This window comes from Rhincodon typus, chromosome 6, assembly GCF_021869965.1.
Source record: "Rhincodon typus isolate 14 chromosome 6, sRhiTyp1.1, whole genome shotgun sequence".
NCBI lineage: Eukaryota > Metazoa > Chordata > Chondrichthyes > Orectolobiformes > Rhincodontidae > Rhincodon > Rhincodon typus.
Genome location: NC_063337.1, coordinates 21,345,288 through 21,368,678, shown reverse-complemented (window position 1 = coordinate 21,368,678; position 23,391 = coordinate 21,345,288). Strand labels below are relative to the sequence as shown.

At 40.5% G+C, this 23,391-nt stretch overlaps 1 protein-coding gene across 1 annotated transcript in view; it reads left to right on the top strand.

Moving 5' to 3' along the window:
- LOC109937763 (NACHT and WD repeat domain-containing protein 2-like) overlaps positions 1–22,713 on the top strand; it is a 31,227-nt gene extending 8,514 nt beyond the window's left edge. Inside the window, exons 4-7 of the mRNA XM_020536265.2 lie at positions 3,427–3,630; positions 8,028–8,172; positions 15,140–15,720; positions 18,955–22,713. Of these exons, the coding sequence (XP_020391854.2) occupies positions 3,427–3,630; positions 8,028–8,172; positions 15,140–15,720; positions 18,955–22,713 (4,689 nt within the window). The remainder of the gene's footprint in view (positions 1–3,426; positions 3,631–8,027; positions 8,173–15,139; positions 15,721–18,954) is intronic.
- Positions 22,714–23,391: the final 678 nt, after the last annotated feature.

Below are 23,391 nucleotides of genomic sequence, written 5' to 3'. Positions count from 1 at the left end.
TGAAGGCTCTGTACTATAGCGATGTGTAAAACTGGATGCTTAGGTTTTTCATTTATTTTCCTTTATAATACATTATTGCCTTGAAACCTAATGCGCTATCTTAATAATGTATAATGCTATAGAGTCATTGTTAAAGAAGTTGGTGGGCCCACACTAATGCAAAAGCCTCATGGCACTAGTTTGTCTTATTTCATACTACTTTTTAAAAAAAAACCGATGGACTTGTAGGAGCAAATTACTGCAGATGCTGGAATCTGTGCTGAAAACAAAAAAATTGCTTGTAATCACAGCTGGTCAGGCAGCATCCATGGAGAGTGTGCAAGCTAATGTTTCGAGTCTAGACATTAGCTTGTTCTCTCTCTATGGATGCTGCCTGACCCGTTGTGATTTCCAGCATTTTTGTTTTCAGATGGCCTTGTAGATTGTCATTCCTTATGCCATTTTTCACTTCACTTGCCTTTATTTAATTGCTGTTATGTTCTACTTGCTGTTGTGTTATGTATCATGGTCAGTATATATCAGTATGCACACAATACCACCACTCCATCGTAGCATGTGACCGAAAGATAGAACGTTCTCACAAGCTATCTTAATTTGGGATCACTTGGAGCATGACCTACTTGTAGAAACTTGCTCCCAAGTTGTAATTTAATATCTTAGCCCAGACACTAATTTGCCGATGAATGTATTATTAGTCTGTGATAGATAGTTGTGATAAATGTCTGGATTTTTTTATCCCACATTATCCAGCCTAGTTTCTTAAGTTACGAGGCATAACTTAAGTACTGCCGCAATCTATCCCTCTGGAGCCAAAACCCACATCAGGTGTTTTTTTTTTCTAATTTCATTCATGAGATGAGGGCAGCGATGGCTAGGCTAGCATTTATTGCCATCCCCAATTGCTATAAAAAAAGAGCTGTAAAGAATCAACTACTTTTGAGGATCTAGAGTCATATGTATGCCAGACCAGATAAGCACAGCAGATTTCATTACGAAGTGAACCAAATGGATTTTTAATAATGACAATCAACATCAGGTTAGCCATTTATTGGATTTCAAATTTCATCATCTGCAATGGTGGGATTCAAACCCATGTTCCCAGAACATTTAGCTGGGGCTCTGATTTATTAGTCCAATGACAGTATCACTACTGCTATTACCTATCAATAGCAAATATTTTCTAACTTATCTGCTCAGCTAAAATTACTCATTTTACAAATATGCTGAGATCATGAGAAGCATGCCTTAACACATGGGTATTATCTCCTGGAAAGTGCTTTAGGAAAGCATTTTGGCTTCAAAACGAGCAGAAGCAAGGAGGAGACAAAGTGTCTGTTAATTTTAGTGATGGAGCTTGTCTCTGCCCTGTCCTGTGACTATATACGCAGCACCATCATTGTTACAGGCAGCTGCTGCTATCACTTTGCAATGATGTGGAGGTGCTGGTGTTGGACTGGGATGGACAAGGTTACAATCCTACAGGTTTATTTGAAAACACAAGCTTTTGGAGCATAACCCTTTCATCACCTCACTTCACCTGACGAAGGGGCTATGCTCCGAAAGCTTGTGTTTTCAAATAAACCTGTTGGACTGCAACCTGGTGTCGTGTGATTTCAGACCTTATCCACTTTGCAATGACATACCATTGCAATGCTGTGTTTGTGCACATTCACAAGACATCAGGGCTGGCAGAGGTTATTAAGCCTCACAAGCCTGCCTCACCATTCCGTAATAAAAACCAAAAGAACTGCGGATGCTATAAATCAGGAACAAAAACAGAGTTGCTGGAAAAGCTCAGCAGGTCTGGCAGCATCTGTGGAGGAGAAAACAGAACTGAGGAAGGGTCACCGGACCCGAAACGTTAACTCTGTTTTCTCCTCCACAGATGCTGCCAGACCTGCTGAGCTTTTCCAGCAACTCTGTTTTTGTTCACCATTCCGTAAGATCATGGCTGATCTGCCCCAGGGCCTAACTCCTCTTTTGTCCCAGCTCTTAACATCCCTTCACAACTTGAATTCTCAAAATTCCATCAATCTCCTCTTTAAATACTTTCAGTGACTTAACCTCCACAATTCTCTGGGGTAGAGAATTCCAGACATTCCTGGCACTGGCATTGGCAATAAACATAGCTAAAATAGAAACAAAAAATGTTGAAAGATGCCAGACATCATCTCTGGAGAGAAACAAAGTTAACATTTCAGGTTTTAGAATAGTTCTGTCCTGCCTCATGTTCAGCCAAGAAACAGGAACAAGAGAGCTCCAAACCGCTCTATGTGTAATTCTGACTCCTGCTTCCTCCTGTCTTCTATACAGTTTTATTCCTGAAACCTTAGCACAGGTTGGTGTTGGGGCCACATTCTCTTGCTAGGTCCTTATCATTCATTGCCTTGGCATCCCTAACTTCTACCTTGACAGCACTTCTCCTGAAGGTGCTGACTTATGCTAGTGGCAACCTCCTAGCACTTTGTTCAAATGACCATTTGTCTCATCTCATTGCAGCTTGTGTTTATTGGAAAGCCATTCTGTCCTTGTTCTTTGGTATTCAGTGAAACCAGGGGGCATAGGTTAAGGTGAGAGGGGAAAGATTAAAAAGGGACCTAGTGGGCAACTTTTTCATGCAGAGGGTGGTGCATGTATGGAATGAGCTGCCAGAGGAAGTGGTGGAGGTTGATACAATTACAACATTTAAAAGGCATCTAGATGGGTATATGAATAGGAAGGGTTTAGAGGGATATGGGCTGAATGCTGGCAAATAGGACAAGATTCATTTAGGATATCTGGCATGGACAAGTTGGATCGAAGGGTCTGTTTCCATGCTGTACAGCCCTATGCCTCAATGACATCATGTCCCCACCTCCTGCTGAGTTGTTGACTGACTTTCTCCCCTCGTCACACAGTTTTAACATTGTTCAAAAGTTTCCATGTGAATACTGTTACCATTGAGGTGCAGTTGGGAGTGTTTTCACTTTTCCACTGCTCTTTAAGACATACTTATAAAAGTATGGAAGGTACAGAACGTACTTTGCTAATCACTGTGATGTTGAACACGGTTCCGTCGGTCCACTTCTCTTCAGTAACACAGAGGTGTTTTCAGAATCCACAGAATGATTACCAGCCCCTGAATAACATTGGTAAGTTTCTCCTGATCACCAATCCTGATAAAGAATTAATATCAATGAACGTTTACATATAACTACGAATATTTGTTTATAACTACAAATGTTTGTTTTAACGTGCATGCACAATTTCAGGTGTAGCGAACCTGGTATGTAAGTTCCTCTCACTCTAGTAAGAGTCTGGTAACCTGTTCGGATCTTCGCTCCTACCTGTGAGGCCTTCTTCACTTTTGGTATGTATTGCATCTGCCAGTGTTCCTTTTTATTATTGGATTAAATCTTGTAACCCTGTGCTGTGACTCCTTTGTAGGCACTGATAGGAGAGCAATATGGAAGTGCCAGCTTACCAGCAGAAATTGAAGCCAGTGAATTTGAGGTGATTCTCTGCAAATCACAAAATGAAGGCCACTGCACCAGGCTGCTCCAAAACTGGTACCAACGGGATGAGAATGCTGTTCCACCTGCTTATTACCTAAGATCCAAAATTGATGTTCTCCCTAACTATTGCAATAAGGTGAGATTCCATTGATTGCACAGAGTGTACATTCCAGTTCTCTTGTAGTTTACATTAAGGTATCCAATTCTAATTCTCCAGCATTAAAAGCAGATGAAATAGGAAGCTACGTGGCAGATGCAATTTAACATGGATAAATATTAAAGTGATGCACTTTGGGTGAAACAGTATAATCTGAATGATGGTATTTTCAGGGGACTCTAATGGAAAGCTGATGTGCAAATACATAATTTTTGAAGATGGCAGGCATATTGAGAAGGTAGTGCATTGGTCACTTAGATTTATAAATGGGCATTAAAGCAAAGAAATCACACTAAACTGCTCCAAATCTATGGTTGGCCTTGATTGGATTGTTGAGTATACCACCATGTCAAGACAAAGTAGGGATTGTCAATAAATGCACACCTAGCTTGTGATACCCAGGTCACAGGCATCACATAAAGAAGTAAAAATATCAAATAAATAAAAACAAATAAAAGCAAATCAGGGCACCCTGTTTTAGGAAGGCATTCACGACTATAAGGTACAGGAGCAGAAGTAGGTCATTCAGCCCATCAACTCTGCTCTGCCATGCAATGAGATTAAGGCTGATTTGAGAATCCTTTACTCCAATTTCCTGCCTTTTCTCCACAGCCCCGATCCCCTTACTGATTAGAAATCACTAGATCTCGGCCTTGAATGTGGTTAATGACCTGGCCTTGACAGCCCTGTGCAGTAAAGAATTCTCCAGATTCACTCTGAGAGAAGCAATTAATCCTCATCTCTTTCTTAAATGCGCAACCCCTTTCTCTGAGATTATGCTTTTTGGTCCTAGACTCTTCCACACTTTCCATATCCACCTTGTCAAGAGTCCTAAGAATCGTACACAGATGGGATGTTCTTCAGAAGGTCAGCATGGACCCAATGGGCTGATTGGCCTGCTTCCACACTGTAGGGATTCTATGAAATCCTTCCACAGACTCTTTCTGTCATCCTCACTACTTGCCTTCCCACCTATTTCTGTGTCATCTACAGCCTTGGTTATAGTATGTTACTTTCCTCATTGAAGTCATTAACGTACACTGTAAATAATAGTGGCCCCAGCACTGATCACTGTGGCCGTCCACTTAGAGGTTATCAATCACTCTGTGTCTTCAACACACTATCCTGTTCCCTGGCCAACATCTCTGTCTAAGGTTTGCTGCAGTGCTCCAGCAAGGCTCAGTGCAAGCTGGAATAACAGCACCTCATTTTCCATCTGGGGATCCTGCAGCCTTCTGGACTCAATATCAAGTTGAGTAACTTTTAGGGCTTGAGCTGTCCAGTATCCTTACCCCAACCCCTACAACAAGATCTTGTTATCACTTGGTCGGTATTAACACAACCCATTGTTAGCCACGAACAGTCCCCATTAACAGCTGTTCACCCTCCCAGCCGGATTGTTACCCATTCCTTTATCTGTCCAACTGCTCTTCTCTCTCTTTGGGCTCTATCCCTACCTATTGTTTACTTCCAACCCCCTCTCCCTATCCTAACAAAAAGGGAGGTAGAGAGAAAATAAGGAATTATAGACCGGTGAGCCTAACATCGGTAAGTGGGGAGAATTCTCAAATCTATTGTAAAGGATTTTATAGCAGAGTATTTAGAAAGCAATGGCAGGATCAGACAGAGTCAGCATGGATTTGTGAAGGGGAAATCATGCTTGATAAATCTGTTGGAATTTTATGAAGATGTAACTAATAGAGTTGACAAAGGGGAGCCAGTTGATGTAGTATATTTGGACTCTCAGAAAGCATTTGACAGAGTCCCACAGAAGAGATTAATGAGCAAGATTAAAGTGTGTGGGATTGAGGGAAGTGTATTGAGATGGTTAGGAAACTGGTTGGCAGAGAGGAAACAAAGAGTAGGAATTAGTGGGTCCTTTTCAAATTGGCAGGCAGTAACTAGTGGGCTGCCATAAGGACCTCACTGCTACGACCCAAGCTATTCACAATAGATATTAATGATTTGGATGAGGGAACAAAATGTAACATCTCCAAGTTTGCAGATGATACTAAGTTGGGTGGGAGGGTGAACTGTGGCAAGGATGCAGAGATCCTTCAGCATGATCTTGACAGGTTGGGTGAGTGGGTAAATCAATGGCAGATGCAGTATAATTTGGATAAATGTGAGGTTATTCACTTTGGAAGCCAAATCAAGAAGGCAGATTACTACCTGAATGGCTGTAAATTGGGAGAGTGGAGACCTAGGTGTCCTTGTGCACCAGTTGCTGAAGGTAAGCATACAGGTGCAGCAGATGGTAAAGAAGGCAAATGGTATGTTGGCCTTCATTGTGAGAGGTTTCGAGTGCAGGAGCAGGGATATGTTGTTGCAGTTATACGGGGCCTTGGTGAGACCACAGCTGGGATATTGTGTGCCATTATGGTCTCCTTTTCTGAGGAAGGATGCTCTTGCTCTCGGGAGTGCAGCGAAGGCTTACCAGGCTGATTCCAGGGATGGCGGGTCTGACATACGAGGAGAAATTGACTAGGTTGGGATTGTTTTCACTAGAGTTCAGACAAACGAGGGGGGATCTCATAGAGACTTATAAAATTCTAACAGGACTGGACAGGGAGGATGTTTCTGATGGTGAGTGTGTCTAGAACCAGGGGTCACAGTATGAGGATTTGAGGTACACGATTTAGGACGGAGATGAGGAGACATTTCTTCTCCCAAAGAATGGTGAGCCTGTGGAATTCATTACCATAGGAAGTAGTTGATGCCAAAATATTGAATGTATTCAAGAGGCGAATAGATATAGCACTTGGGGCAAATGGGATCAAAAGTTATGGGGAGAAAGCAGGATTAGGATATTGAGTTGGATAATCAGCCATGATTGTGAAGAATGGCGGAGCAGGCTTGAAGGGCTGAATGGCCTCCCCCTGCTCCTATCTTCTATGTTTCTATGTGTCTATGTTTCCATAACTTCTGCATATAAACTGAATTTTCCTAGCTACCATCAGTTCTGAGGACGGATCGGTCAACCTGAAACGTTGACTCAGATTTCTCTCCACAGATGCTGCTAGACCTGCTGAACTTTTTCACCAATTTCTATTGTTGTCTCTGTCTTCTATTAGTTAACCAATCATCTATCCATACTAACTTTGGAAACTATGGGCTGTTAATTTATTAAGTGACCTAATGTGTTGTACCTTAGCTTTCAGAAAATTCAAATATATTACATTCACTGCTTCCCCCTTTATCTATGCTGCTTGTTACTTCAAAGCATTCTAATAAAGTTGTGAAGTCATGCTGCCTCTGCTTCATCAGATTATGAATTTCTGAACATGCTGCCATTGGATCGTTTATAATAGATTCTAACATTTTCCTAAAAATAGATGTCAAGCTAAGTGGGCTATAGTTACCTGTTTTTTAATTTTGTCTTCATGCCTTTTTGAACAAATGTGTTAAACTGGCAGTTTTCTAATCCCACAGGAACTTTTTGGAAGATTACCAACAGTGCCCTCACTATCTCTTCAGCTATTTCCTTTAATATCCTAGGCTGCGACCCATCAGGTCCAAGGGATCTATTAATACTTTTTTCTCTAGTGACTGTTTTGGTATTTAATCGAGGCGCAAACGGCAGATAGGAAATATCCTATGTTTTGGTTTATTTTCTGTGTTTTATGATGGCACCAGAGAGTGGTGATACTACAGCACACTTTTCACTGTATTTGTAACAAATATACGTGACAAAAAATAAATCAAATGAAATTAAATCAGTAGTGTGGGAAATGGGTTGGACATGGCTAATGGCCCTGTCAACCATAGTGGTGGGGAGTCTTCAGTAGAAGAAAAAGTGGACATTTCTGAGACCTTTAAAATGTTTTGCTTGACCAACACACAGTGTCATTTAAAGGGTACAACTCATACACAGCCTGAATGGAAGTGAGAGCCTGCACGGGCAAACAAGGGAACTTTAGCCACTAGACTCCCCTTTTCCTGCCTCGGAACCACAAAGGGCAACAGTTAGTGTGACTGACAAACTGATCATTGACCTGAAATATTAACTCTGTTGCTCTTGATCTCTACAGATGCTGGCTGAACTGCTGAATATTTTCAGCATTGTCTGTTTTCATTGTCAAGTTACTAACAAGTGTGGTATCACACTGTGCAAGATTTTGTTTTTAACCTGCACAGGTGGCAAAGAAGCTTGCAAGTATATTTAAAAAAGTGAAATATCTCATTTTCCAGCTTATCTCTTTGCTTCATGATGCAAAGGCAATATTAATTATTAAAGTTGTTCATTAATTTTTACCATCAGCAAAGAAGTCAAATGTAACAAATCAATAAATGTCTAATTAAAAGTGCTAATAGACATTGATTTCAGTCTGTACGTTCCAATAACTGCCTCTTATTAAATAAGTCCATTGTTGCAGATTGAGGGCAGAGCAAAGGAAGTTGCTCATACAGCTTGGCGTGACAGCTTTGCAGAAATGAAGGTGATCTTCAATGAGACAGTGAAGATGTGTGTTAAAGAGGGAACCATAAAACCAGATCAAGCTCGGAAATATTTCACCTCTGGTAAGTCCTTCATCTTCATAGTAGTTGGAGAATGCTGTTAAATTATCAACTGGTTTTGTTATGTTAATTGGTTGATACCTGTATTAATTTCTCCCCAGTTGGCTCCCTCCCATCACTACGAGAGCCAACTCACACTGTCTGATGTGGGTAAGGGCCATTTTTCAATAGGTAAACCCAGTCAGAATAGATTAGCAAATTGTCATGCTGTGGAGGCTGCATCACAGAGAAGTAGCCTTTGCCTAATACATACACATGCAGGAAACACTGGACAATGGTCAAGAATGGAATATCTGGCTAACTTACAAGAAAATAAGAAATAGAAGCAGGCATAGAACTCATGAATCCTTGAGCCTGCTCCATTATTTTGTACCTTCAAAATACAAAATAGGAGAAAAAGTAGACTATTTGGCCCCTCTGTATTCAAAAGATCACAGCTGATCTATTTGTGTTTCAAATTCTAATCCCCATCTACCCTCATAACCTTTGACTCCACTGCCTAGCAAGAATCCATCTACCTCTGTCTCAAAAACATTCACTGATTACATGGTATGGAGGTAATATTAGAATTGATAAAACATTTATTGGTTAACATGAAGCAGAGAGTGGGGATCAATGAGTCATTTTTGAGTTGGGCAAGCTGTAACTAATGAAGTGCCACAGGTATCAATGCTGGGTCCTCAGTTATTTACAATCAATATCAATGATTTGAATGAAGGAACCAAATATAAGGCAGCTAAATCTAATGATGATGCTAAGATATGTGGAAGAATATGTTATCAAGAGGAAGTAGAGAGTCTGCCAAGGTTATGAACAGATTAAGCAAGTGGGCAAAAAAGTTTGCAAATGTAATATACTGTGGATAAATATGACCTCTATTTTGACAAGAAGAATAGATTACAGTATACTACTTAAATAGAGAAGAAATTGCAGATTGTTCCCTGAATCACACAAAGTTAGTAAGCAAATACAGCCAGTGATTAGGGAGACAAATGAAATGTCATTTATTGCAAAGGGAATGTAATATAAAAGTAGGGAAGTTATAATGCTTTGTAAAGGGCCTTGGTGAGGCCACCCACATCTGGAGCATCGATAGTTTTGGTTCCCTTATTTGAAAAAAAAAATTGCCTTAAAAGAGTTCAGAGAAGGTTCACTTGACTCATTTCTGGATTGACGGGTTTATCTTATGAAGAAATATTGAAGTCATTGGAGTTTAGAAGAATGAGAGGTGATTTTATTGAAATCCACAAGATCTTGAGAAGACTTGATATGGTGAATTCTGAAGGATGTTTGTGGAAGAGACTAAAACTACAGGGTTTAATTCAAGAATGTGAAGTCTCCTTTTTCAGACATAGATGAGAATTATTTTTCTTTCAAAGGCTTGTCAGGGTGTGGAGTGGAAGAGGAGTGGAGGCTGGTCTTTAAATGTGTTGAATGCTGAGTTCAGTAGATTTTTGATTAAAAAAGGGAGTCAAAGGTTATGGCGTGCAGGCAGGAAAGTGGAACTGAGACCATAATCAGATCAGCCCTGATCCTTTTGAATGATGAAACAGGCTTGAAAGGCCAAATTGCCTGCTCCTGCTCCTGCTCTGACTCCTAAGTCTGATGTACCTATGATCTCAGCCAACTCCAAAGTCATGGGAAGTGGAATTTTACTGATTATCCTCATAGAAGGAGGAAAACACTGATGGGAGATTTATGCTAGCCTGCTGTCATACACTTCTTTCAGCAGAACCAGATGAGAATGAAGAAGCCTTGATTTTATTGGTAGTCAATGATGCGTTGAACAGACAAACCGAATGGAAACGGGGAAAATCCATACATGCAAAATCAGGGCATTAAATAAAACATAAACAGTTACCCTGTGTTGCAAACTTGATTCCTGATTGATTTAATTATATTATCAACTAATCCAGTCCTGTTGTCTAAAACGTATCCTTGTGAAGCAGCAGGTGAGGATACTGCACCACCTAGTGAACAGAATATGAAATGCATTTTGAGGTTCCAACTCTGACACTATTCTATGAATATTATTCAAAACTGCTTTTTTTTTATATCTGACTTTGTTGAAATCCACAATACATTCCAGTGCCGTCCATGTCACAGGAAGAGTTTCTTCAAAGACAGAAAATATGCCCAACGTATCGATTCTGGTATTTGTAATCCATTTGAGCCTGTGTCCACCTTATTTTGTTTCACACCATCAGCATTTTCTTCAACTTCTGTTCCTTTCTTCCTCATGCACTTAAGTATCTTCCCCTTAAACATATCTACGCTATTTAGAACAACTACAATAAGTGTCAGCTGTGGCTCAGTTGGTAGCAATCTTATATCTGATTCAGAAGGTTGTGTATTTGGGTTCCATTCGAGGAGTTTAGAGGGAATGCAGCCCCGTTGGATGTTATCTTTCAATGGTTTATTAAACTGAAGTTCTGTAAAAGATTTCATATCTGAGTTATCCCTGGTGTCCTGGCTAATACTTATCCTTAACCAAATAATTGCCACTTCATTGTATGTGGGAGCTTGCTATGTGTACATGGGCTGCATTTCCTTTGTAACAACAGTAACTGCACTTCAGGACCTGATTAGCTGACAGAAACATTGAGGTATGTGGTGAAGAGTGAGACTTCCAGATTTTGACCATTGCTATTGGTTTTGGAATCACAGGGGCAGGCTGTGCATCAATGCAAAAACTCGAACCATGGTGAGTTAGAGATAGGCATCACCGATGTCATATGCTTGGATGGCATTGCTAAGGTTCTTGAATGAGTTGAAGAATAGGAGGAGTTCATACATGACCCTTGCAAATTGTAGACGAACAGGAATCATCACAGAAGATTCTCTGCCTGTGATTAGGTAAATGAGATCAGAACCTAATAAGGGCAGTGCATGCAGCTAGATAATGGAGGAAACATATTGAAGGAAGATGTTGTGGTTGGTTGTATCAAAGACAGTAGGCAGGTCAAGAAGGTTGAGATTCTTCTTTGCTACGGAAACATAGGATGTCATAGAGCGGTACAGGATGGAAACAGACCCTTTGGTCCAACTCGTCCGTGCCAACCAGGTATCCTAAATAAATCTAGTCCCATTTGCGAGCATTTGGCCAATATCCCTACGAACCCTTCCTAATCATATACCCATCCAGATGCCTTTTAAATGTTGTAATTGCACCAGCCTCCACCATTTTCTCTGGCAGTTCATTCCATACATGCAGCACCCTTTATGTGAAAAATTTGCCCCTTAGATCCCTTTTAAATCTTACCTGTCTCACCTTAAACCTATGCCCTTAGTTTTGGGACTCACCCACCCCAGGAAAAAGACCTTATCTATTTGCCCTGTCCATCCTCTGATGATCTTGTAAACCTTTAAAAGTTCATTCCTCCGCCTCCAACGCTCCAAGGAAAATAGTCCCAGTCTATTTAGCTGCTCCCTATAGCTCAAACCCTCCAACCCTGGCAACATCCTTGTAAACCTTTTCTGAACCCTTTCAAGTTTCACAACATCCTTCCTATAGCAGGGAGACCAGAATTGCATGCAGTCTTCCAATAGTGGCCTGACCAATATCCTATACAGCTGCAACATGACCTCCCAACCCCGATACTCAATGCACTGACCAATAAAGGCAAGCATACCAAATGCCTTCTTCACTATCCTATCTACCTGCTACTCCACTTACAAGGAACTGTGAATCTGCACTCCATGGTTCAGCAACAGTTCCCAGGACCTTACCATTAAGTGCATACGTCCTGCCCTGATTTGCCTTTCCAAAATGCAGCACCTCACATTTATCTAAATTAAACTCCATCTGCCACTCCTTGGCCCATCTGATCCAGATCCTGTTGCATTCTGACGTAACCTCCTTCGCTGCCCACTACACCTCCAGTTTTGGTGTCATCTGCAAACTTACTAACCATACGTCCTACAGTCACATCCAAATCATTCCTATAAATGACGAAAAGCAGTGGACCCAGCTCCGATCCCTATGGCCCACCACTGGTCACATGCCTCCAGTCTAAAAAGCAACCCTCCACCACCACACTCTGTATTCTACCTTTGAATAGCTAGTTCTCCCTGTATTCCATGTGATCTAACCTTGCCAACCAGTCTACCATGAGGAAACTTGTCAAACACCTTACTGAGGTCCCCATAAATCACGTCCACTGCTTTGCCATCATCAATCCGCCTCGTCACTTCTTCAAAAAACTCAATCAAGAAAGTGATTCATGATTTCCCACTCACAAAGCCATGTTGATTATCTCTAATCAATCCATGCCTTTCCAAATACATGTAAATCCTGTCCCTCAGGTTTCCCTCCAACAACTTGCCCACCACCGACTTGGCTCACAGGTCTATTGTTCCCTGGCTTTTCCTTACCACCTTTCTTAAATAATGGCACCACAATAGTAAACCTCCAGTCTTCCAGCACCTCATCTGTGACTATCGATGATACAAATATCTCAGCAAGGGGACCAGCAATCACTTGCCTAGTTTCCCACAGGAGTTCTAGGGTACACCTGATCAGGGTGTGGGGATTTATCCAACTTTGTGTTTTAAGATGTCCAGCACCACCACCTCTGTAATATGGACATTTTTCAAGACGTCACTATTTATTTACCCACGTTCCCTATCTTCCATATCTTTCTCCACAGTAAACACTGACGCAAAATACTGGCTTAGTATCTCCCCCACCTCCTGCAGTTCCACACACATAGGTGGCCTTGCTAATCTTTAATGGGTTCTATTCTCTCCCTAGTTACCCTTTTGTCCTCAATGTATTTGTAGAATCCCTTTGAATTCTGTTTAACCTTATTTACCAAAGCTATCTCATGTTCCTTTTTGCCCTCCTGATTTTCCTCTTAAGTACACTCTGGCCTTTATACTCTTCTAGGGATTCACTTGATCTCTGCTGTCTATACCTGACATAAGCTTCCTTCTTATTATTAACCAAAACCCGAATTTCTTTAGTCATCCTGTATTCGCTACACCTACCGGCCTTGCCCTTCACCTAACAGGAACATGCTGGATATAACTTATGACTTTAATTATGGCCATTTCAGAGCTGTGGCCATAGGAAAGATGTGATTGGAATGATTCAAACTTGGAGTTGCAGGAATAAGGCATGTGAATTTAGGTGATTATCACATTTTCAAAGATGTTGGAGAGGAGAGGAAGCTTGTAGATAAGCTGGTCATTTACAAGATCAAGGTGGTTTCCCTCATGAGGGAGTGAAGACAGCAGATTTCATTGGGGTAGAGAGACAAATGGTGGCTGAGGAGAAGAAAGTTTATTAGCTACATACGCTAGCTGATTTCAATGAGGATAACTGCAATGGGCCTCAGTATTACAGAGCTACAGATGCAGAACTGAACTCTGGTTCCGTCTCCTAACTGTTACTCAGAAACCATTGCTGGAAAACAGCTGACAAGTCAAAGATGTACTTGTCCAGTCTGAGTAACTGACATTGAGTGAAATTATTAAATCTGGAATGACACTGTACAATATTATCATTCAAATCTTAAACATAGTTGCGTGATAATCTTGAGCTAATGGATTCCTCCTTTGTTAAAATAATGGAAAAGGAACTTCATTCCAATCTATGATCTCCCTAAATTGCTTGGCCATGCAATGATCCAATGGTTCCTGCCCCAGCCAAGCACAAATTGGGCCCTTTAAGTTAATGAAAGTGTGTACCCTTGCAAAACATAGTAAAGGTCCTACAAATAAATAACTAGACTGCAGCCAATGAGAAAAAAACTTAAGCCAACATCGATTCTAATGCATTAATCATTCAAATGATAATATCGCAAAATATAAATTCCTGGGGATTGGGATGCTAAGGACTACAGGAGGAGACCAATACCACAGGACTTAGCAGCAAAAGTAAGCCATTCAGCTGATTGAATGGTGGAACAGACTCAATGAGATCATGGTTGACTTGATAAACCTCAATTCTACTCTACTGTCTTTTCTCTTTAACGCTGGATTCCCTTACTGATTGAAAATCAGTCCATGTCAGCCTTGAATTTGCTTAATGACTCAGCCTCTGGGGCCCTCTGTGGTAAAGAATTCCACAGATTTGCTACCCTCTGAGTGACCACTTACTCTGCGATTACGTCCTCTGGTGCTGAACTCTCCCACAAGTGAAAATAACCTTTCAGTATCTACCCTATCTATTCCCTAAGAATCTTTTATGTTTCAATAAGGTCATCACTCATTTTTCTAAGACTTTTGCTCATTGGAGAACATTCTAGTATGAAACATGATATTAGCAGAGAGGTGAGGAAATGGTGATGGAGAGCAGGAGAAACGAGAAGACTAGGGATATGGAGGTCTTGCCGATATGAAAGGCAGTTCCTCATTTAAATAATGCACAGGGAAACCGTGCCCACATCCAATCAAATTGGTACTGCGGCTGTTGGGCAGACATGAACAAGCAATAGGGGACCAAACAGGAGGGATACTGACAGGAAGGCCAATGGAGAGTGAACATTGAGCTAAAATCCAGGCTGGGCGTTGGGAATGAAGAGGGCCTGGCCTGCAAATAATTCTACAAGGCTCTGATCCTAAGAACGCACTTTCCTTGCCCATTTAGTACCTCCCTCAGGCACTTGGGTCTCATTGTCGATATTGTCGTTGAGACATGCAATTGAAATGTTGATCAACTCCCTGCCTGCTTTTTGTAGGGGCGTCATCAATGTCTTGATTTACAATGGTTGAATGGCGATGGGGTTAATTTGCTCATTTCCAAAACTATAACCTCTTCCCACTAGCACACAAGCCTCTCCACCTGTCTTCATGGAGAAATAGGCTAAATTTGAAGCCATGGTATAACTATAGAAACCAGTCAACATAAATATTGCAAACCTGCAATGGAAATAAAATGAAAAACACACCACTAAAAATAGCATCCTAGCAGAAACAAATGAATTTAAAAATATGAATGACTTTTCACCTTTCTTTCATTGTCCAGCTCTTGAAGAAGAGTTGCTCCATGCTCTGGAAAACCAATCACCAAGTGTTCTCCCGATGTGCATTTGCTACATTTGCAAAGTCCCACACCTCACTCGCCACCTGAAGAAGATGCTCAAAGATCAGAAAAGACAAACAGACTCTGATAGCAAGTTGCCCCATGATGCCCCGGCATATGCTAAGCTTCTGAGGCTGCGGGATGAGATTCTCCCAGCGTTGGTCAACTCCTCCAACTTACACGTCTACACTTCAACGCTATTAGACAACCACAATGTGAACTCCATGGAGCAAATGAAGCAGGAGTACATTGATGGCCTTTGCCAGCAGTTTTACACTGATGTGGTTAAATTGATTGACAGCAGCAATGTTCAAAGGCTGACAGATCGGTTTGACAGTGGGATAGAAGAGATTATGAGGCATTCTTCCATGTGTCACTTATATGTGACCCTCTCTGAGTTTGAGTGGAAAGAAATGGACCAGATTAAAGAATATATCCTCAGGAAGCAATCAAGCTCACCCTTCGTTATTGTGGGAGGACCGTGCAGTGGAAAAACGCTTCTCATGGCAACGTGTGCCAAACAGGTACAGAACTTTAGCTCTGACTTTGTCTTGTTATATTGTTCCCTCTCTCTGCATCTAGTGATTTGACCATTTTACAAGTAAGGAAACAGCAAAAAAAAGAGACTTGCATTTCTGTAATGCCTTTCTTAACCTCAGGATAGCTCAATGTTCCTTTCAGCCAATGAAATGTTTTTACCCTTGCGTACCGTTGTCATGTAGGAAATGAGGTATTTACCTCCAGCAAACTCGCACAAAAAATAATATGATCAACAACCAGATAATCTATTTTTTTGGGATGAAGAGCGGGGGATAATTATTAACCAAGACAATGGGGATTACCGACAAAATAGTGGCGTGGGATTTTTTTAATACACCTAAGAGGACAGACAGGGTCTCAGCTTAAGCAAAAGACAGCATTTCTTAGAGTGCAGCACTCCCTCAGGATTCTGATCAAAATATCAACTTCTTGATTTTTCTGTTCAGTCTCTGGAATGGGAGGTGACCTTTTGATTCAGAACAGAACCACAACTGACACTCAGAGGTGACTCCTGAGTGCTACTGGCCTTGATATGCTGAGATAAATTTATATAATACAGTAAAAGTAACTGTGCTAATTATTAACATGCCTTTATTAACATGCAGTTGGCCTGTAGTAAGTTGCAAATCAGTGAACTTCACTGGTTGATTTATATCATTCTGCTATTGGTTCCCACAAACAAAACTTCATTGTTAGCCGTTTTGTCATTTTTAAAAATTAACTGGCTCCGCACATTAATTGCCCCCTCTCTCAATCCAATCTTTCTTACCATGTTATGTAGGATGACATGGGACATATGACACTGAAATAGACCATTCAGCCCAACCAATCCGTGCTGGTGCTGGTTCTCCATTCAAGTCTATTGTTATCATAGGGGAGGTGATGGCCTATTGGTGTTATCGCTAAATTATTAATCCAGAGACCCTGCTAATGGTCACAGGTTCAAGTTCTGCACTGGAAAATAAAATCCAATTTTAAAAAATCTGGATTTAAGAGTCTAATTATGAAAATTGTCAGGAAAAGAACATCTGACTAATATCTCAGCCTCTGCAGTGCCTCCCTTTAGGGAAGGAAACTGCTGTCTTTCCCTGGTCTGGCCTATGTGTGACTCCAGACCCAGAGCAATGTGGTTAATTAGGGATGGGTAATAAATGCTGGCCAAGCCTAGCCAGCAAGGCCAACATCAAATCAATAAAAAAATTCTTTTCCCAACAAAAGTCTATTGTCAAAACCATCTTTTCCCCCTCTCCTCCAAATGCTTACCTAGCTTTCCTTTAAAAGAAGCTATACTATTCACTTCAATCACTCCCTGTAGTAGAGTTCCACATTCTCACCTCTCTATTGTGTATAGGTATTGGATAAAGCCCTAGTTGGATTTCTTGGCAGCCATCTTTTATTGATGGTGTCCAGTTGTCCAGTTAAGAGGAAATATTGTAAACACATAATCAAAACATAACATAATTTTAAAGGCCGCCATTAAGTCAGTCCCTCACCTCTATCTTTTCAAAAGAGATCCAATCTGTTATGAGAGATCTTATCTTGATAAGCATACACATGTATTGCTGGCATCATCCTTGTAATATTCTCCCACCTTCTGTAGTGCCTTTTTATTTATAATAAGGTGACCAGAACTGCTTACACTACCTCATAAGTAACAATACCAGTTTAGTAGAACTTGCCTACTTTTCAGTTCTATCCCTCTGGAAATAAAGCCTAACCATTTGTTTTTATTACTTTGGTAACCTGCGGTGCAATGATTAATAATAGAAGTAAATGTATCCTGTGATCTTTCTTCCTCAACTTGATTTAGACTTGCACCTTCCAAGAAATAAGTGATCTCCCTAATCTTCCTCTCAGAATGCACTTCTTTACATTTATCTGTTCTAATCTTCTACTGCTAATTATTTTCCCATTCTGAAGTTAATTAATGTCTTTGTGTAATATGTTTCTGACCTCTTCTGTATTACAGTATGAGCTCCACCACATCCCCCTTCTCCACATTTGCCGTCATCCTCAAATTTAGAGGTTTTGTTTTTGATCCTAATATCCAAGTTGTTAGTGTATAATGGGAACAGCAATAGTCCCTGCACTGATGGAACACCAATTGCTACTTTCTGCCATTGCAAGAAATCACCCTTTGCACTCACTGTCTGCTTTCTACTGTGAGGCCAAGTTGCAATCCATTCTGCGACTTATTCTCTGACTCCACATTCTCTGACCTTATTCATTCATCTTTTATGGAGGCCTTACCAAAGATCTTTTAAAAATCCAGATACATTGCATCTACTACAGTACCATGGTGTCTGTCAGCTCCTCACAAAATTAAATATTTAATTGATGAAATAGGATTTTTCCTTTTGAAATGATTATTATGATTTTTATTTATAGATGTTGTACTAATCATCCTTTAGAAGGATTCCAAGAAATCCCTGGAAGAAAAACAGAAACTGCTGGAGAATCTCAGCAGGTCTGGCACCATCCGTGGAGAAAAAACAGAGTTAATGTTTTAGGCCCAGTGAACCTTCTTCAGAACAGGACCCAAAATGTTAACCCTGCTTACTCCCAGCGAAGCCCACATCCCATGAATGAATTAAAAAATTCCACTTCAACCACTCTGTGTTCATGTCAGCAAATAGTTTTAACCACCTTTGCCCATTTGTCTTTCAAGAACCTTCAACTCCCTTCTTCCTCATTTACCCATCTCATCTATTCTTTAATGTTGATTTAGTTCCTGCCTTAACTATTAGTCTTTGAAGTGAATTCCACAGCCTCACAACTTGAAAGATATTTCCCCGCCTCCTGTTTTAAGAAGCTTCCATTTCATCTTATATCTAGGATCTGTTGTTTATGTTGCTTTACAATCCCGTGTGACAATTTCTCCTTGCTCTTCACCTTTCCAAAATTCCCTGATGTTATTCAAGTTTCTGTAGAGAGTGTGTTCGCTCCCGGTTAGTTAGTTGATGTATTTCATTTCTGTGATATCTTTAATTGTTATAGCCATCAATGAGGCATTAAAGGGGACATGGGATGATTGAAACACAAACAGAATTTGCTGGAAAAACTTAGCAGGTCTGGCAGCATCTGTGCAGAGAAAGCAGAGTTAGTGTTTCAGGTCGAGTGACCCTTCGTCAGAATTGCCAGTCGGCCCACTAATATTTGCTTGCAGAACAGTGTATTAAAGTAAATATCTTATTTATTTTCTGTATGTTACATTTCAGGTACGTTCATGGCTGAAGAACTGTACTCCTGTGACGGTTAGCCGCTTCCTCTCTTCCACAAACAATAGTTCCTTTAGAAATATCCTGGCTGGAATCTGTCAGCAAATAGCAATAGGCTACCACAAATCCACGCAAATATATAATGACAACATTGACAAATTACTTAACTGTTTTACGAGACTTTTAGAGGAATCATCTGAACAGCACCCCTTGATCATAATGATAGATGCTGTTGACCAGATCTCAGAGACTCACCGTACCAGAGCCTTCTGGTGGCTTCCAAAGTCTCTGCCACCATTTACCAAGTTAGTTATTTCTACTACTCTGAAGAATTATGAAATTGCACAAAAATCCATGCAGTTGAACCCTGATGCAGCAGACCTTCTTGAGGTAAAGCCAAGAGAGAGAAAGGAATGCAACAAAATTCTTACGCAACGCCTTCTAAGTTCCAACAGAAAGATTACCTCTGGGCAGCAGATGTATATCAATGCAGCTCTGCAGCAGTGTACTCTCCCACTTTTTGTTAACTTGCTTTATAACGAGATGCTTTTTTGGAGATCTCATGAGGATATAGATGAGCAGACTTTAGGAATAGGTGTTCATGATAGTATCAATCGACTACTCAAAAGACTTGAAAGGAGACATGGGGAAAGTCTTGTTTCCAGAGCCTTAGGCTACATAACGCTTGCAGCTTCAGGACTTGGTGAGGTTGAACTGCTGGACATTTTGTCACTTGATGACTATGTTATTGAACATTATTGGTGGCAAAATGGCTTACCAGACTCCATGAAAGTGCCATATTATTCATTAGCAAAACTGGAGCAGGATCTGAGTGGGTTTTTAGTAGGAAGGCTACATAATGGCATAAAGTTGCTCTTCTGGACAAACCGACATTTTCCACTGGTGGTCAACAAGCGTTACCTCAGGAACATGGAAACTGTGCAACAAATGCACAACCTTATAGCGGAATACTTTAGTGGCCGATGGTCCAGTGGAAGAGGGAAACCACTTCTCGTTACTCTGTTGCCTCAGAAACCAAAAGAAGAACAACCAGTGCAGTGGCAGATATTAGAAAATCATCCTTTGATGAAGATATATGTTGATAGACAGCAGCCTTCACAACCATGGTTTTTTCTTTGCCAATCTTCTAACCCAAACCCAGTCTTTCCAAATCACAGAAAAGTTGAAGAATTAGCTTATCATTTGAAGAGATCTGGGAGACTCAGAGAACTAGATGTTGATGTTATGTCTTCCTTTGCATCTCATCAAGCAATGATTGAAACTGGTCACTTGGTTCAGCTAATAGCTGAACTGGAGGAAAATACTGGGACAATAAATCGAAGGGAGATCAGGTTTTTGGCAGCAGTTATGAAAAGTGCACATTGCTTACTGCGAGATTCCCCTGATCAGCTATCGATGGTTATTCAGATGAACCTTCTACCATTTGTAGACTGCTTCCCTCAACTGTTCAATTATTTGAAGCAGTCTTATCAAGAAGGCCTGAGGAATAACGTTCTGGCTGTGCTGCATAGTCCAGTAATTACTGTACCCAGAATATCTGCTGCTTTGTGCACTTCTGACCTTGCTGTAGCAACTGACATCATAGAAATTCAGTCACAATCTCTTGTTCTTGTGACTCTGGAAAGTGGTTCTATACATGCTTGGAACCTCGAGGTTCAAGCACCTTGGGAACAAATCAACACAAAAGGGGTTAAAGTTTCAGGAGCCCAAATATCAGATGGTGACCAATACGTTGTACTTGCAACTGTACACAGCACAATATTAGTGTATGACTTTGCCCAGTTATCTCTGCTTTATGAAGTTGACATGAGAAAAAGCCTTGCTGGTAACACAGCAGAAATTTTTTGGCCTATCCGTGGTTTTGTTCTATGTAGCACAAATGCAATAGTATGGTTCGAGAACAGCACAGAGGTGAGTGTCTTTGATATTAAGTCTTGCCAAACAATCAAGCAATTAAACTGCCCACATGAGGTTCAATGCGTATCGTTTACTACTGATAGAAGATATGCATTGTGCGGGCAGTTGAAGAGTACAGTCACAATATTTAATATTCATACTGGTCTCCAGATAAGTGAGGTCTTTTTTGAATTTACTGAAGCATCTGTCTATTCGATTTTCCTGCCTGAATCCAATGAGGAAATCTGTGTTGTTGACAAGGTTGGGAACATGTGTGTTTGGAACATTGAAGATATGACTGAACTACACCTCTTGGAAGAGATTGTTTGTACAGAGGATGAAAATGAAGTTCTGAGTGTTGAACTTTCTTCTTGCTCATTGTTATTGTGCAGGGCATCTTGCATTGAACTGTGGAACACATTGGTTTGGAGCATGTCAGACAAGTTCAAACCTCCTAAAGATGGATCCTTTGTCCAAGCAATCTTGTCACAAGATTGTGAATCCATTATCGCTGTTATTAGTGGTTCTCAAGCCTTATTTGTCTGGAAGAAAGAGACTGGACAATGTGTCCTAATTCTTGAGAACAGTCTTGGAACCCCACTGAGACTTGCTAAATGCTATAAGCAAAAGGCTTTGGTAATATTTACATCAAAGGGTTTTTTGAAGTCATGGGACTTGGACTGCATAGACACTGCCTCAGCTATACCACAAACAGAAAGGAGCATACAAATTCTTTCTTCCCAGGGAAAACATTTCTACTCCTCTGATGGTACCAGCATTGTATACAAATGGAGCCTGATTTTCTTTCAAATAGAGACAGCCTTTACACATGCTGACCTTGTGAAACATTGTGCTCTTACAAGAACAGGAGCATCTTTGGTAACTGCAGATATTAGTGGCGATCTTTATGTTTGGGACACAGAAGCTGGTCAAAACCTGCACCGCATCAGATATGGTGATGTGACACAATTACTGATAACACCCAATGATCGCTTTGTTGTGTCACTATGTGAAGATCATGTGTCAAAGGTCTGGAAACTGTCCGAAGGGCATATCATCTGCAGCATTCACACACACTTAGAGAATGCAGTGATAACATCAGAAAGTACCTTTGTTCTGGGTCTTCACCAGCATTTTCTCCTTGCTGTCAGCTTGTGGTCAGGAGCTGTAGTCAAGAGATTTGAATGCACTGACAAAGCTGACATTGTTGCCTTTCAGACACTGAACAACTATCCAGACTATGTCATGCTTGTCTCATCCTCTGGAAGCATTTATACCTGGAATATAACAGAAGAATCTCTCTACCGACAGATCCAGCTCCCTGTGAGATTCCTTAGTCAATTAGATGTCTTTCAAGTTTCCAATGATGGGAGGATTGCAATCATTTCCGTGATCACTGAGAATATCAGTGTTTTGGATATCCTCCAGGGGAAGCTGAGTGTCATTAGTACAGAGGGTGCAATCTTTAGTCAGCAACTGACATGTGATGGTAAATATATAGTTTATGTGTGTTATGGACATCCTTGCCATTGTGACCATCATTCTAGTGCAAAACTTAATATTGTTCGGACAACAGATGGGAAGAATATTGGATGCAGTTATTTATCCAAAATCCCCTCATGTCTTGCTGTGTCAGAATACAATTTAAATATTTTTGTAGGATTTGAAGATGGGACTATAGGAATATACGCAGTTGTTGACAACCCTGGTGCCCAAAACAAAATTAAAAGCCAACTGAGCAACGTAGCCAAAACTGAACACCCCTCCCAAAAGAAAAACTGGTCTTGTAAAAACATACCCAATGCTTTTTGGGTGGATTTCCTCAATGAAGGTTCATTGTAATGGCTTTGCTATTCATTCTGGTACACAGCTACATGATCAATGAATATGAACACATAGCGCAAAATAGTTCTGTCAAAGTTTTTACAGTTGGTGGGCAATGTGAGATTTGCAATAATGCAGTTTCTTTCTGGAGAGCACAAACTGGAAATGGGTTTCAGTTAGATAGGCTAAATATATTCTATAAAAAGAGAATGCATGAAGAATGATTGGTGCAACCCTCACTAAACCATCGAAAATAGATCTTTGTTGTTCTTCTCTACAATGCATGTAGATGGACTTCCTTAATGTGCATAAGCACACTTTATAATCCCTATTAAATGCCTTCTGGGATATAGAAGAAATTCCAGCTACCTACTGCTACATAAACAACTGAAAAAGACGTCATGTAATCATTTTCTATATGAAAACAGAAAATACTGGCGATACTTTGCAAGTTTGGCAGTATTTGTGGAGAGAGTACAAAATTAATGTTTCATGTCTGTGACTTTTCAACTGAACTGAATACCTGAATCTTGAATCAGAATATATAATTGTTTCTGCTGTGAGAACAATGAAATGAGAATGTTTTGCATTTTTAACTGTGATGTTGTAAAGTTAACTGAACCAATACAGTAGGTAAACTTTATTAATAGATTGAAATTGCACATTGCAGGCACGGAGTTAAAAAGTAACTTGGGA